The sequence below is a fragment of the Helicoverpa zea genome, chromosome 31 (assembly GCF_022581195.2).
Source record: "Helicoverpa zea isolate HzStark_Cry1AcR chromosome 31, ilHelZeax1.1, whole genome shotgun sequence".
NCBI classification, from domain to species: Eukaryota; Metazoa; Arthropoda; class Insecta; order Lepidoptera; family Noctuidae; genus Helicoverpa; species Helicoverpa zea.
In genome coordinates this window covers 7,295,986-7,313,825 of record NC_061482.1, presented here as the reverse complement: position 1 = coordinate 7,313,825, position 17,840 = coordinate 7,295,986, and the positions used below count along the sequence as shown (strand labels likewise).

The 17,840-nt window shown below is 37.9% G+C and overlaps 1 protein-coding gene across 4 annotated transcripts in view; it reads left to right on the top strand.

Moving 5' to 3' along the window:
- Positions 1-17,294, top strand: part of LOC124645328 (potassium voltage-gated channel protein Shaker) — a 301,935-nt gene extending 284,641 nt beyond the window's left edge. For 2 of the 4 annotated variants that reach the window (XM_047185128.1, XM_047185131.1), the window contains exons 7-10: positions 1,357-1,562; positions 4,130-4,350; positions 5,275-5,491; positions 9,751-17,294. In XM_047185128.1, coding sequence (XP_047041084.1) covers positions 1,357-1,562; positions 4,130-4,350; positions 5,275-5,484 — 637 coding nt within the window. In that variant the 3' untranslated portion in view covers positions 5,485-5,491; positions 9,751-17,294. Of the gene's footprint in view, positions 1-1,356; positions 1,563-1,835; positions 2,073-4,129; positions 4,351-5,274; positions 5,492-9,750 lie in introns of those variants that run through there. The other 2 variants (XM_047185130.1, XM_047185129.1) reach the window with 1 other exon arrangement.
- The last annotated feature ends 546 nt before the right edge of the window (positions 17,295-17,840 follow it).

Sequence of the window (17,840 nt, the reverse complement as noted above, 5' to 3'; positions counted from 1 at the left end):
TCATTTCTGTCCTGAACCTTTACAATTTTACATGGAAGCTTAGTTGTAAAATTTCTCATTGATCAGACATGTACACATAGGGTGCTAGTGTGCCACAGGCCCCGTCGTCCGTGTGACTATCGCCCCTCCCAAAGCGTATTCTAATGATATGAGAGAGAACAGCTTTAGTTGTACACTTCAAGTGTGGCGATGTGTCGCTGATGGCGCACTGCTCGAGCGCATGCTCTAGCACTTGAAGTGACTCGTTGTATACCGAATAATGTCCACTGTCGAATGTTTACTCCTCTGTATCGCTTTCGCTAGATGTGTACCGTCCGATGTGTCCTGTTTCGGTGTTGTGGCTATACGAATGTTGCCAACGTAAACATATCGAAAATGGTGATTCATATCAATGCACACGTTGACATACCGTCGTGTACTTCTTCTATATAGTGTGCAGTAGAACTCTATAGTAACGCTTCTGCACCCAACGTTTCGATCATCATCGCCACTATCTCTCTCTGTCTAGTTGTTGGAATGCCCTGCAAACTTGTCTCCGATGGTAAATTTTACACGTGAATGCTACTATGCGAAATTGATGTTCAGAATGATTCATTGCTTATTTTTATCATTGGCTTCCGATCATTAGCTTTCACACACCATTTTCGATAGATAGGAATGTACCTTTATTTATTTATTTCGCCGTAACACTCCGAGTGCATGTCTGTCAAGTCGTTAAGTAGGTTTGAAATCAATGTTCGTAGTCAATGTTTTAGTATTATTGTGTCTTTTTAGGTTCCGTTTTAGTTTTCTTTTTTTTTTCTTTGAACTTTCATGTCCTTTGATAAACATAACTGTTGAGTGAATAGTATTAACGAATACATTTCATTTTTGGTAGCATATTGCTAAGAATCAAATGGTTCGTTTTAATACTTTATAGATTGAAACGGTCAAGTTCATCACTTGGACATGTCTGCTAGCGTTAAAAAAACTGCATTGCAATAAACTGTTCAATGTTACAGTGATACTGTGACATGCTAGCGAGTATGATTGGTGAAGAATGATATTGTATTGCTTGCGTCCTTAAAGTTGCCAAGCGAATGGTCTTACCACTTTAAACTTATCCATCTCACTGCCAGTATGTCAACATTTTTGTTACTCATTTTTATTTCTCTTTTAAGTTCTTCCGATTTTTTTCGTGATATCATTATCATATCCTATTGATCGTGGACTGTAAGTATTGAATATAATAACGCATGACCATCATCAGTTGCGTTTAACAAAAATTCTGTAGTTCATCATTAGTTGGATTGATTTCATTAGCTGGATCAGAAGGGCTTGCAGTGCTGTAATTAATAAAATGTTTCTGTGGTTTAGGCCGGTTGGAGTTTGGGGAAAGATTGTCGGTTCCCTCTGCGCTATCGCCGGTGTGCTCACCATCGCTCTGCCCGTTCCCGTCATCGTGTCTAACTTCAACTACTTCTACCATCGCGAGACTGATCAAGAGGAGATGCAGTCCCAGAACTTCAACCACGTTACCAGTTGCCCATACCTGCCTGGCACCATGGGCGAGCCCTATCTTAGTAAGTCAATCATGTTTCTTCACCATCAAATCACAGCTTCTGTTACTGTTTCCAACATTCTGGTTTGCCCTGCGAATGTTGACAACCGTAATAATGTATTAACTATAAACCGTTTTATATGTTCAATTTTACTGTGACAGTCCCTTTTAAATTTGTATTTTAGTTTTCTTTAATTCACAGCATGCATAGATTTTCAATTTGATTTTTGGCAGCATGCTTCGGTTTTTCTTTTGTTTTATTCGTTTCTTTTATGTTGATTTTCGGTAATTTCAGGTGGGAAGGACGATGAAAAGGACGAGGTTTGCAGTGACCAATGACTGTATGACAGTGTTATTGTTTATATTTGTATTACGAGGACTTAAGTAATCGCCAGAGACGATATCCGTGATATTACCGCGTAAGGGACAAACGAGTGCACTGTTTTTGTTTTTTCATGTGTAAATATTTTTAGTTAGTAAGAGATGTAAAAAATAATTTAATAAAAAACGTTATTCTTTTAGTTACATTCGACATTGTTTTTGGTTTTTACATTATGTTATGTTTTTTTATAAGATTTGTTATTATTTCTCAGAAAACTATTTCAACGAATTGTAAATCACGCGTCCGAAACAAAAAGCAAAAAGGCATGACGGGGGTATTGATCCCGTGACGTTTGAACTGTCGAATTGTCTGTTACTGGATGTGTGAGTGCTGAAATCCAAACGGACATGTGCTACGCATGTAGGTATCGAGCAAATACGCAAACAATATTTATACGCGCATATTGTTTGTGTATTTTTTCGATACACGCTGTCAACGTGCAAAACGTGTTTATTTTTTACTTGTATGTGTTTTATGTTACAATCGGAGATTATTCCAATATCAGAATAGCATCAGAATATTTAGTGGGCCATTTTAAGGAATTCACGTTGTACTGAGAGCAGATGTATAGCTATGACTAGTTATTTACACAGAAACGCAATGTACAGCGCCAAATTCTTCAGCTGACTCACGCCCTATCAGCTGATTCTTGCACACCTAAATGCTATGAACACGAAACAAGGAACGATCACGAATAGTGTCAGCTGTCAATGCTTGATGCCTATCCCACTGACCTCAATAAGTAGGAGCCATCCCTGTATAGTTACGTCGGCATTCACATTCAGGCTATCTATCCATTCAATGGTCGGCTCACCGGCAAGCTGGCATGTGAATGGCCCTTATGACTAGATAAACATACGTATCAAAATAGCGGGCTGATTTATTTATGTTTTTTTTTTCTTTATTCATGTGAATATTGTTCGCTATTTAAATGTAAGTATCAATTATTTAATTTTGTTTTTTTTTTTGTGCCAGTGCTTTTTAGTGACGTCCTATTTTCAGAAAGTTTATGTTTTTTTTTATTATTATTTTGATAAACCATACATTCCATTTTTCATTCATAATTATTTCAATTTTGCTTTATTTTGGGCTAAAACCACGTTTAAAAGCTAATCTCATAATTGTAATAACAGCTACTATTTGTACCTAATCCAAAAAGACATTGGATTCCAGAACTGATTTTAAATACCAAGTGTGTCTAACCCTCATTATTATTCATAAGAATATACGAGCCTCTATTATTGATCTTATTAGATTATCAGCTCGTCCATAAAAACAAAACTAAAGTCTACATTAAACTATGAAACTTCTTCAAAAAGGTCGGTTAAACGAATCCTTACAATTATTTGGTGAAGTAAAATGTTGCCTAATTTTGACATAAGTAATATTAAAACTGCGTGTATATACAAAGCGCGTTGATGGTAACAATCAATGAATTAAGTTGTAAATCAGCGGCAGCCGAAGTCGCGTGCGATGGCAAGCCGCCAGAGCGTTCGCGATGGACTCTCATACTTTGTTTGTATTTGTAGTATTGGCTAGCACCGCAGCTTCTTACTACATCCATCCACTGTAAATAAATAAAACTGATACGATTTTAAACACGCCTTCTCAATTACCTTAATTAGTCAAACTAATCCAAACATCTTTGCGCAATGACAACATTATTTTAAATCATTTGATCAAACACTATAAAGCTGTTAAAAAATTATTGCATAGTTTAGGTGTATGAAAATTTATAGGAGCTCCCATAAAAACATAACATTGAATTACTAAATGATTTTACTCATTTCTTTTATGTAAAATTGAAAATTACTTTATTCAGAAATGTAGACTGTGTGAAAGTGATTTCAACATTCAATTCATATTGAATTATTTCACTGTGTCTTCAATACTTTTATGTTGGATTGTTGTATAAATTTTCATATATCAATAAAAAACTGACTCCAGCAATGCTACTCATCTGCCATTGCAATGCAAAGTTGTTGCATAACCACGTTTAGAAAAGCAATAAAATTAAGAAAATAAAAACCCATTATTAAATTAAACAATAAAATAAATCAGTAATATAAAAAATAATACTCAACCAATGTCAAAACTGATTACAGGATAATATTAACAAACAAGCCACAAGCATTGTATTAGACATATAATACAGTAAACCGCTTGGCCGACTCACACACTAACAGAGTACATCAATGTCGGTACAGTTTCAGGTCCTATACATAAGAAGTCGTCGTTGAGCGACGACTCATCGTCGGACATGATGGAGGAGGAAGGCGCGCTGGTGGCCGACCCTCACCTGGAGCAGAACCTGCGTCGCTTGCAGGAGGAGGAGAGAGTCCTGCTCGAGCAGCAAGCGCACATGGAGGCCAACGGGGTCGACGACATAGCAGCCCTCGAACACCAGGACGCACTGCGACTGAACCATGTGAGTTATGTTACCTTCAGTCCTGATAGAGAACCTTTTTGAACATAATTCAACTTGCTAAGTCTACATAATTCGTGTGGCTTGGATATTTTTTAATTGGATGATAGGAGGATTTATTTTTACATAAATGTTATTTGTAATAATATCATCAGTATACAGATTTAAAATTAATGATCCAGAATTCTTCATACGTTTGGAATGTAATGAACAGGGCCTTCATCTAAACCTTCCCCTTGCTTCATACCTTACACATAAAATAATATCTTGACAGACTGTTCTATGTTGAACGCGAGAAGTAAGGCACGTGCCCAATGGAAGGAAAACAAAGAGACCCGGTTGCGAAACAACTGGAAAACAAGACATTACAACGTGATTTCTTCTCTACTTACTTTATTAGTCTTCTCAAAACTCTACGCTATTGTCATGGTCAACATTATTATTCTTATTCTTCTTAAAGTTGGGTCTTTACAAAGCTTCACTTTTGAAAAAAACTTTTTTCCAAAACATTATGAAAGAGTTGAGCAAATATATTTTGTTTTAAAATCTGCGTGACAATAAGTAGGTGAGTTGCCTACTGCGCCATGCCTCACTGCTATATTCGGTAATAGATAATGCAGAACTTACTAAGAAAAAGACAACCCCGCAGGCTAAATTGAAATAGTTTTCCATTTAGTCAACATGGTTAGGCTTGGCTACATTATGCTCCAGCTGACAAAAAAACCTAGATTAGGATCAAATTTCTTATTGCATCAGTAACTTTCCGGCTAAACAGCCTAGGCTAGAAGAGGTCTTCAATGATGATTCATAAGCAGCATATGAGCACAAACATGATGTAAATATTTCGCTGACGTAACGTAAGAAAAACTTTACCATTGTAAAACGAGGAAAAGGTTTTAAGCGAGTGCTACAATATTGAACCGACAGCTGCGGCAAGCTGAGCTGCAGAAGCAGCAGGCGATGTTAGCGCAGCGAATGCTCCGGCAACAGGCGCTCGCGCAGGGCGAGCAGGCGCCGGCGCACGCGCACGCGCACGCGCACGCGTCGCGCCGCGAGCAGACCGCGCGCCGGCGGGCCACCTGCACCGTGCGCGTCAACAACCTGCATGCCGCAGAGGCTATTGAGACTGACGTCTGACTATCAGGTCGGTACCACCCACCACATTCAGCCAGGTCATCATCTCCTCACTATCACTAACATTTAACGCTTTACTGGGTCACCCTCATAAGGTTCTTATCTTACCTAGTAATTGTTTCAGTTACATCAGTTCGCCTTTATTTTTAACAAATTAAAGTGAAATGAACTTAAAATATTTCTTATATCACCGGTTATGTGCCTTATGAGGGTATGCAAAGAATACGCCTTTGCTTGGTAAGGAGTTAATATTTATCCCCCCTCACCATACCCCAATTCCATCCACTCCTAACACTCCAATTTTATATACTTAGCCGATTGCTAATAGAAAGAACCATACATATTAGTTATTTTAGCATCAGACGTTTATCATTCCAAATAAAGAGCTAAGTAGACATAGACAGAGAGACTTTAGTATCAATAGAGCAACTTGTAATGATTGATTCGATTTCTTATTCGTTATCTTGCACTAATACATATTATATTATGTATTATCATTTTGTATCCAAATGCTGACGAGACATCTCTCCATGTTTATAGCCAGAGACAAAACATATCTAGTAAAGTAGCAAATGAGTGATATAAGACCTGAATTCAATATAATTATTCAGGTAGTTTTAAGAGATAAATTGGTAATGAGAACGCTTGAATCAGCCACAAAGCACATTATTGTCGGCACCGTCGCACGCCCCACCATGTGTCATACCGCACGCGTTGCGTTCAACTCGCGTTCTGCAACATGATACGCAGACTTACATTGTATCACTATTCGCGCTTTCTTCAAAATTCAATATATTTGCATTATTCAAGTTTTAAGCTTCATATTTATATGCTTCTATTTTGCTATAAACATTATTTGTAAGGTAAGTTACAGAATTGAATAACAACAATCTTGAACCAACGTTATCTTCGTGAACTGTTAAAGTCTGCAAAAATTGTCTTCGCAGCCTTCAGTTAAACAGCCTAAGTGTGGGTCCACACTGCAAGCGCAGTGACTGGAGCCTAGGCGGGCGCGGCGAGCGGTGGCGTGGGGTGGCCACAGTGAAGGCGCGAGCTCTTGTAGCGGTTTGACTTACATCAGGAGTGCAACACCTTAGTAGGTCGCTCGATGACTAGGCCCGTAGTGTGGCCAGAACGCGAAGATAGAAGCGTTTGAAACTTACGCACGCTGTCTCGCTCAGTCCCATCGCACTAGGCTTCCGCCTTAGTCACTTCAATATGGACGCAAAGGCGAGTTTCATATGTTTGATACTTCGCGCCCGTCGTAACAACCGCGCTAGGCTCGCAGTGTGGACCCACACAAAGGGTATTTTTTGTGACAGTACCTCATGCAACAGTACTGACATCACGGAGAACCTATAAATAATTAAATCTAACATGTTCCCCATTGGGTACTTTACGGATACGAAAACATTTTCCATCTGTTATATTACGAGTATTTCCTAAAGGAATGAATTATTAAGGCATTTGTAAATACTTAGACAGTTTGGCAATTTCGCACTCCGACATCAAGTAAACAGACAAGGGATCTTGAACGCCAACAGACATCCGATATCTGTGATTATAGAAATTTGCGATGTGCTGAAGGTCTCGGTATATAGGTCCGCATCCACTTCCAGTAACTGCACGTGTTACACCGTAAACAATCAAAGGCAGGAAATTAAGAGTTCCTCTCGATTTGCGTCGCGGTAACTACAGACAAAGGCCGGATATAAGATGCCTTCGCAGTAGGCTACTGGAGCCTGTTGTATATAACTCGATTATTCAGATTTTGTTGTACATGCCTACATACGAATATCAAACGCCTAAAGTGAACGTTTTTATTATAATTGACGACATTTACAACAATTATGCGTTGTCGCATTTTTTGGATTTATTGGGTTTATAGTGAATTCGGCTTTTTGTAATTCATAAAGTTTCTGTCTTTCGGTTATCTGATGATATTTTTGTCAGAGCCTAGTACTTTTTAATTATGTTTTATTTAAATGGAAAAAATATTTTTTGAGAAATAAATTAATGTCAGGACAAGGCAGTCCTAGCGCGATTTTTCACGTTTTTCTACTGTTTATTCAATAATAATTAGTACATGGTATACACAGTTATCTTATGGGAATGGTAAATATAAAAGAACCAGTATATCATGTATAGGATGGGTTTTAAAATTCCTTTTCCTATACTAGGCAGAAAATATGTCTGTGTTTTAGGAAAGCGAAAATTATTTCGGATACGAACATATGAAATATACCTATAATCGTAATCAGGATTAAAGCTTCATCGTGTACATAGGTATACTATTTGCCCACAGGCGGTGCTTTGATCTAGTATCTCAATATTCCGAATATGTACAAAGGCGAGCCTGCGTGACTTGCATAATATTCGTTTCATCACGTCCCGCAAATAATCGATCTGTTAATGATATAATTAGTTTAACGCAACACAACGTCAAACATCAACTGTATCTAGGTAAATCCGATGTAGATCAAAATTATAGCCTGACAGGTTATTCTAGTCTATGAATGTGAACTGAATGTTGATCAATACAACCATAATTGTAACCAAACTTGTAGATACTTTTTTTGTTTTTGTTTTAAGTGCGATCATATAAAATTGATTAATACTTATTTGTTTGAATAGGTTTATTACTGTCGAATTCTTTTAGTACACAGTAATATCAAGTCGGATCTAAGTATTATTTGGGTACGTACAGCACAATACCAAGCACTTTATTAATTAAAAACGAAATTAATAAAAACAAAGTGTCAGATAAAGTGTACGTAGACGTAGTATTCCCATGAGGGGCTATTACATGCTCCCCGGTATAATTATCGGGGCGGGAGGTGGGAGCGGGCGGGGTTCGTGGGGCTGCACTCGTTACAAGTTTTATGAACGATGACGTTGAGTGAACGGCACCATTGAATGAATGCACACGTCGACAAGTGCAGTGTTGTCGTTGTGCGGGCTTGAATGGATGCGGGAGTTGCGATCGATAGGCGCTGCGGAATCGGTGCGCCCGTGACGTCAGCCGCGGCCGCTCGCCACGTGCTCGGGACAGGCCGCAGCGTCGCAGCGCCCCGCCTCCCCTGCCCGCCTGCCCCTTCTGACCCTGCTGTTATCACCACTCGAAAACAATCTGCACCATATTAGTAAATAACTAGCTGCGCCATTTTATGCCGTGGTTAGTTCAATGGGCTGTTCGATAGCATACTCAACATTTCCCGATATCGAGATAAGAGTGCTTTTAATTTTTCTAAGTACGAAACAACAATGTTTTTAATGGATGTGTAAAATGTAATAAAAAAGATTTTAAATAAATAACCGTAGTTGATAAATATATTGAACGAAGAGCCCGTGTGTTGTGTTTCGCTATAGGGTGGTGCATATGAATATCAGAGCGCGTGCCTTAGGAAGGCTTTTTATATGAAGTTGATAACTGGACAGCGCCACTTATTCTCGGTCTACGAAGTTTCGTAGTTCGTAGCAATTCGTAGCAAATTACTACGAAGTTTGACATTTTGACGAAGATATTGATTTCAGGTATTCGTTAAATAAAAATGTTGATTACGATTATTTAAATTAGGAGGACTTTTCTATAAAAGAGTGTGATATTTTTTGTTGATGTAGCATCAGCCCGAGAGCTGATAGACATTACCTGCTGATTTCAATAACCGATTTAATCGTTGTTTTGTGAATTTTGAAATTTCGCCACGACTTCTTTGCCAACCATCAGGTCAACTGTCGGCTGGCTGTTTAGTCTGCAGTGTCCTTGTACAGTACTTGTCAGATTTAGGCTTTCATAAGAGAAGTATTAAATAGCTTTCAGCTTATTTCTCTTACCTGATGAAAAACGTCTTCTAGCTCTGTACAGGGAACCTCTTTACCTTTGTTTTCAGGGAAGAAATCTGAAAATAATTGAGGCTAAATTATGTAAATAAAAATGTTGTGTAGGTAGTGTTATAAAAATACAATTTAGGTAACTATTTCATAGACTGAAGTTGCAATAGTTCGGCCAACTGGAGTAACAACCGAACTCCTGCTACTAGAAGGGAAAGTCGACACATTATATAAAAGTCTCTCTGAACGTGTCGGCAATACCAATTCACCCGTCACCCGTGATGTTTGTCCTAATTGTGTGTACCAAAAACCTACGTTTGCCTTGTGATGTTGTAACCCTTTGTTGTAGTTGTTGACCCAGTGTTTCCTAACCCCGATGATGGCCTGGCTGGTTATTACGGATTCGCAATAAGAGCTTACTTGGCAATGTTTAAGTAGAACCCCACAATGTTTCCAGACGTGGCGAGCCGGCGCGACGACGACGCGGCGGCAGTGTGGCGCGGCCGGTTGCCGGCGCGCTCGCCGCCACCCTGCCACGTGTGAACAGCGCCTGACCTCGCCGCTCCCGCCGCCACCCGCCCCCGCCACACACACACACTTCGACCGACACGATCCCGCCGACTAACCCGACACAACAATCTTACTGTGAACTTTATATATAGCTGCTTGATTCAATTTCAAACCCAATTAGATTACTCATATTAAGGTTAAGAAGAACAAGTTTTAAAAAAATCATTAAAAAACAATAAAAAAATTATTTTAAATACGCTTCTACAGAGAGTGCGATCCGCTGCGGCCATCGCCTCCAATTGTAAATAATAAACAAGCTGCTTTAAAAAGCTTATATTATACTTACCTACACTTTCTATTCTCAACACTGTGTAATAAATAATTAGGTTCTTTGTGACAAATAAAATAATCAGAATAGGCCTATAGAATTTCCGTTAACGGAGGACATTTAAAAAAATGTCGCTTATAAGCTTGACCATAGTTTGTAAATAGTTGTATCGGGCGGGATGCGCGCGCCGCAATCCGCCGGCCCGGCTGCCGGCCGCGGACATTCTATCACTGGACATGACACGGACATGCGTACACTCACACTCATGTAGTCACAGCTAATTTGTTTGGCCGCTGGCCCTACATCTGGCGCCGAACTGCCTCCAGGCGGACGCAAGGCTGCTCCACCCCACGTCTTGTACCGCTGTCTACCGCGCGAAGCTCTACTCAGAATAGTTCAATCATCCAATTCAATGGCAGTTTCGGGACAGCAAGCATTTACCACAACCATGTGAAAGAAGTTCGTGAAACCAGATTGAATTTAGAATAAGTTACCGTACTTATATTATTTATGTTGTTGTGAAATCGTCGTGTGTGGAACAATATCAAATGATATTCCAGTAATTAATGATGACCCTCGATGTACCCGCCCTCGGTCCCGTGCCCAGACCACGTCGCGCAACAGTCTCGGCTATTATTGTAATTATTTAAATGTAATATGTGTACATAATGTGACGGCAAATACTTGTCTATCATCATTGTTGTTATTTTATTGATAATTTTATTGATGTTAATTATTTATACGTAGAGCAGAGGTTGTGTGGGCGCTCACGGTTCGTGAGTCCACGCGACGCTGGCCGGCAAGCGTGGCGCTCGGTGGCTGCGTGAGCGCTTACAGCACTATACGCGAGGACAGTTATATTTTCAGTCGTTTACAAAGTCATAACGATTGTATTAGCTTATACAGTTTAAACATATCTAGAAAGAAGTGAATTTATTATATATGTTGTAAGAAAGTCAGGCGGCAGACGTGACTCGACCGAAACAGCGAAGCGCAGTGCAACACCTCCTATGCCAGTATTTAAATTGGAATTATATCAATAACATTGCGAACAACTGCTGCATTGCATGCATGCGAGCCGAAGTAATTGTTGTTAGTAGGCTCTGTATTGTTCTAACATAAACAAATGATACCAATTACAAAAAAAATGTCACTTTTAAAAGCATGAATGTTGTCTCGAGGTGTTTATTCCACCGTTGTTTGATACCTTAATATACGGTTTGATATTTCGTTACACGCCAGCAACTGAACAACAAATCCGTAAAATGCGCAAGAAAGTTTAAATAAATTATTGACCAGTTCCCGTCTGTCTGTCCTAAGACTTGTTTAGACTTGAGTTGTAAAGAAGACAATTAATTATTAGGTATAGATTACACCCGAAATAATTATTACATCATATCATTACACATTTCATAGCGTTAAAAAACATCTAGGTGAAAAGACATATTTACGCCCTATATTATAGTCTAGTGTAGATAAGTAGATATTGTAGATTAAGTGCTGCCCTTATACTGGGTATATAATATCTCTGGATCCACTTCTTATCCGTGTATACAATAGGCCAAAGCCAAGATTACAAGTTGATTCAGGCTCATCGCTGTAAAGCATCGAGCATTCATAATCATTCACGCAGATTAGATCACGCGGTTTCAAAGGACTTTTAGCACAAACAGATTAAGTGAGTGAAAGATTGAGAATGATCGCTGTGAACACTACGTTGCCACGCCCGAGCTCCTCGACAGAACGCGATGGCAAGCTGTGATTCATCAATTGGTCTGCACCCTCGATCATTCCATCTGAAAAACTAATTCGTGAGTGTTAGTAAACAGTTAAAAAACAGTGTTTCAATGTCAAGTGGTGTTTAATTATTAATAAGAAAATGTTTTCTGTAATTCATTGTAATAACTATTAATGATGTGGATTTCTGACAGTGACTGACGCTCACTGATTCCTGATCATAAGAGGTGTGAGACCTGAAGAGATTTGTTCCGAAGTTAAAGATATATTAAGTTGTTGGATATGCTATACTATTATTCTCCTTTTGTATATATGTTTATTGCAAAGATTGAGCAATAGCAGGACATAGAGTAGCGAATTGTTATAAAGTTGCCAGTCACTGTTAGAACACTCCAGACTATAGACCCAGAGCGGGAGCTCAAACCTCGGCCATGACAAACGTGATAGTCAGATAACGACTTCATATTCATAATTAGGTGTATGCTTCAGAGAAAGCAATGTTTAACTGATTACATTATAATAATTTGAGTGTCTTCGTTGTAATGAATATCAATAATGTCTGTCAATTAGATTCGAATTGTTTGGCAAATTAATTTACTATGGTAGTCTTAATTAATACTGCGTATGTGTTGTCTGTTGTATGTTATCGATGGAAAACTTGGGCAATCATTTATAAGCAACGTTGCGGTGAGCCACGTGCGTCACTAAGTAATATCATACAAATAACAAAATAGCACAAAACAAACTAACAATTCAACCCACGTCATAACTGCAACGTTGTCCGTACTGAAAACATCACGGAGAAGCCCTGAAAGAATCGCATTGTTAAACATTTCAGTCACTGTCTAATATTACATTCTACTGATGCTCAATGTGTAAAGACTATCATTCGCCAACTTCATTTGTCAATATATTCGATTTGTGTTAAATGTTCGGAGTTAGTAGACCGTGTATGCTACATGTTACATACGTATAACGCCGAGGCTGTTGCGACGAATACAATAAATGTCAGTCAATGTTAATGTACCAAGTATAAAGTGTAGGAAGCACATTACTTTATATTATAGTTTATGAAATTGGAGAGCACTCGGGTCCTGTTTTCAATCTTGTGAAGGAAGCTGCAACGCGACAATAAGTAACCCAAACCACCATGATGGCAGCGATCACCCAGTATCTAATACGTGATCATCAGACCTTTAGTCTCGGCGAACTTTGTAAAGAGACCTTGTAACGAATATAAGCCATCAAGTAAAATATTTTGGATTTCTACTCATTCCTCATTTGTTAAGAAAGAGCATAGAGACACCAATCGACCTAGAAAGATTCTCCAAAAGTATTGTTTACAGAGACATAATAACTGGGTGTTCATACAAGGTTGTCTTGCAGTAAGGGTATGATGTAAAAGTGTGACTAAACCTCATTTACATTACGTGTCTGTTTAATCATAGCAAATTAATGTCTAGTTAAATCCCGCATTTAGGATCAGTCTCAATTCACTCAGATACTGTGACTCCGCTTAGACTCCTTGCGCTTCACAACGTACGTCGTAGATGGTGTAAATGAGTCTTGGTCGATTGTAACCTAAGTATATACTTTTATCAGATTTATTGTACGTACACGTTTGAGACATCTGCTGCGTGACCTCACTAGTTTCGCAATCTCTATTCTTGTCTGCAGTTTAAATATTGCTGCGTTGTTACGCACTGACGTCACAAGTGGTGTGTCACATTGAGATGGTGTCGATATCTTTGGCTTAACTGTGCCCTAAACATGATGCAGTGGTATGATAGCATCTTGCTCTTACTAATAAAGCTAAATACAAAGACAAACATAAACAAACCATGATGCAGTGAATCAGAGTTTCGGGCAGAGTTGATCGCGTCAGATGATTGCGGGCCTTGTCCTGGCAACGATCGCGTGGGAAGGATCGGGTAACACCTGTGTGGTCGACTCTCATATACAACAAACAGAATAGTGGTAAATTGTGAATTACTCAAGTTGGCCAAAATTGTAGTAACGCCAGTTAAAATAGGCGTATTATAATTTTCGCTCAGTATTATTAGTTGATATTTCGTACGTAGTATATGTATACAGAGGCGGCTAACACGGGCCCGGTGCAAACAGTAAGATTATAATTTCTCAACCATCACACTTCGTAAAACATTCTCAAATAATATTATGTTGACAAGACAAAAATATTAAATGGTCGTAGATAGTAAAGCCACGTAGATTTCACATGAGAAATCACGATTTTCTATTTACTTGAGTACTACTTAATATCAATCTTGTAGTTAGGAAGGAGTTGGAAAAAATTTAAATTTATTAAGAAGTCTGAAATGTCCGTTATGACAGACTATATTTAATATGGTCTTTAGGAAGCAAACTGTAATCAGTAATTTTATCTGTAAATTAAATTGAATTTAATTTAAGATTTATAGTTAGGTGATATCTGCAAACTTTTAGCAGTGTGTGGTATATCGAAATATTTGTTGTTTTTTTAAGTATATTTAATATGTTTTGCTTGGATTGTTTCGGCTGAGGGACGAGCGAGGCCGTTGTGTTTGCATGAATTCCGAAACGTACGATGGGACCCCGCTGTATGTTTTGCGGATTTAATAAAAATGTGCCAGTTTTACTTCTTGATAGATGCCTTTACGCGTGTTATTGCGCTTAAAGTTCAAGTATATAGTCATCGCAGTGCTGTTTAATGTTATAATGTTGTCTAGGGCTTGTCACGCTGCTCACACTGCGCATTTCTTATTTTCACCGATATCGATGGACTCACGAGGAGTGTGACACGCGCGGAACTCGTATAAACTTTATATCTTAGTAGGTATAATTTTCCTTGTTCACCAGCCCCCTCTCCGTCCAGGTCAAATCGTGTTCAAATATTGAATATAAAATCACAAATTTCAAATTGAATATCGTATAAACGTATTTATTTATATAAATTGACGTACATAATTGGCGTTATTTACAAGATTATCTACACGGAACAATATTAAATATACAAAAGTTTACGTTACGAGTTATTTATTCAATATTTTATAAGTATCGACAATCTTTAAAGCATCCAAGTTTGTCGTGTTCATTTGATCGCCTACTCTATGAACAATGAATCGGGTTACGCTAGCTACGAGCTTACACTATTATTTGAATTTAAATGATATGTAATTACTTCTTATATCTTTCATCACCTAATGTAAGTTAAATTGGAGCGAATTCTTTAGATACATAATTACATTATCCTCTTACAATACATAACATTAAGGATTTATAATATTAAGAGCTTTTCGACTAGTATACTTACAAAAAAATGATGAGATCTTATGAAATAATCTGAATTTTTCGCGATAATTTATTATATTTAATATCCATCCAGTATTATTAGATAAATAGGTGTAATGGCGAAGAAATTCCATTTTCTAGCTCCTATAGTTAATGTAACATAGGTTCAGTAAAGCCAACAGATAATTCTTAATTAAGTACAAATTTTCCGAATAAAATATTTATGATTTTTCATGGTCCCATCGCTCGTGAAGCAAGTGATATGCACATATATGTATGTATATCCTCGTTGTTATAATGAATATGTAGTGGTACTGAATATTCATGAAATTCTAAATTTTTAATATTTAATTGATCATTGTTTGAACGAAAGGACTTTGCATTGCTCCCTAGTCATGTCATTGGCACTACATCCACCTAGAGTTAAATATCAAAATAAAATTTGGAAATGTTTGTTATATTGTTGTAATCTAGGGTGGTATATTTACGATTTTGTCGAAGTCGACGAATATTTGTTACGTGGAAACATTTCCCAAGGTAACATCCGAAGTGTGACCAGCTCACTAGCCTGACATTTGTCGACTTCGCTAAAACAATGGATTGTTATCATGACTTGAATTTATGTCCTCTATTGGGATAAACTGAAATATTAAAATCAATGGTGCAATGTTAAGTGCTGATTATAGGGTTGAAGGACATCACTGGATAGTTTACTGAAGTTCGACATTTTAAGGAACTTCTGTCCGGTCAAAATATACTGTTATTCTAGTTCATGAGTCTGTTTCGGAGTTCATCAAATCGTACGTGCATAACTATTTGGTAATTTAATGAGCGATTCCAAACATAGTCCTAGGCTGTTTAGTCGAAATTATACGTTTGATATTCACGGATTTATTTTTATAACACTATTGTGAAAATGTGATATGTTGCGATGATATCGTGGATAACTGAGACCTTGTAAAAGCACAAATATGAAGAAAAAAATTCAAGGCATGTTTGATGTGAAACATTCCGTGTTATTCATAATAAATGTAACTCGTTACGTCCTAGTGAACAATACTTAAGATATGTTCATCTTTACAAGTAAATAGACAGAAGCTGAAAAACTGAATAGTTCAACCACCTATTGGCGATTCATGAAAATACTATTTGCGAGTGAACTGAGCAACTGACTGGGATGTAGTTCTGGCTATTTATTTGTATGGAGGTATTCTATAGCCAGCAGTGTTCACTCAGACGTACTCGTGAAGCAAGTCCACGGTACATCTTCTCATAGACGTCATGGCTACGTCACACCCTGGCTGGAGCATGTATATGAATATATTGTTTTATTTCATTTGATCACTTTCGCCGCGTGGTATATATTTAAAGACACTATGGTCAGTGATCATTTTTATTTAATGTGGTGGTTGTTTACTGTCTGGTATGCGAAGCGAAGGCTCATAGGTGTGGTTAATACGAAAAATTGTAATTAAATGCTTATATTGAGCCAAGTGTATTACTCAGAAATGCTCACAAACTAACCATCTTTTTGCCGATGGCTAGTATACATATTGTAATTAAACAGAACAATGTTTTAAATGATGCGGAAGAAAAATAATCTCTGGTAACTTTGCGGAAGGTTACTTTGGACATTAGACCTTATTGTATCTTTAGGATTGCGAGTGAGCGACTCCGTCAGTTCAGGCGGAGGTTTATAAACAAGTCGTGATAAAGACTAGATTCATTGTTAAAAAGAACTTTAATGAAAGTTACCATCAGTTCAGTTTGAAAAGGTACAACAACAACCTTATTTACGGGAAGTCCAAAAAGTGGAATTGGCACAAAATTACTTGTTTACATCATGGCACTAACTAAACCAACAATTTCAGTTTCTAAGAAAGAAATGCAATCCTGAATATAATAATGTCTACTTTCCCATTCCTGATTCACTTCTGCACGAAACTATATTGCTTACAATACCCGTTTCGATAAATTCCATAGTATGTCTGGAGCTTTTTCCAATTTTTGTACTTAAGTTGTAACGTGGCAGTGCTAAGCTGTACCTACTGTAAGAATGGTTTTTGTTTTTCATATAATTTATGATTCCAAAATTGTATAAATGACTAAATAAAATGAACATTGTTGTTTTATTTCGAAAACCCTGCCGTGTAGCGAATTGTTTTTAATTTTGTGCAGCTGTGCAACTGATGTCCTGACCACCTACTACCAGCGCTTTCACACCAGCGGATTTTCCGCTCTAATTTTTCATCATGTCATGTATGCCACACGTACAATCCGCTAGTGTGTAAAAACTAACAGAAAATCCGCTAATTCGAAGGCGCTGTAACTGTAGGCCATACCCGTAGGTACTCCCGCTTTGCGTATTTACCTGTATAGTAAACTGAAATAGAGACTGTAGGGTCATAAGCTGTGGCCACACTTTAGAATACCTATGGCAACGTCCTTCAATGCAGTTATTATTGTGTTAATTATTATTAACGCAGTAAACAGAAAGGAAGCTACACTCGCATTTATCAACAGTTATTTAGCGGTAGTGGCTTCACTTGGTAGTGCGAGTATAACGGCATTTTCCGTCAATGTGACCACAGCATAAGGGTCTACATTTATTATATCTAATTCGCGCTGCGCGAGTTTCCTCAACCCCACACACCTTTCTTGCTAG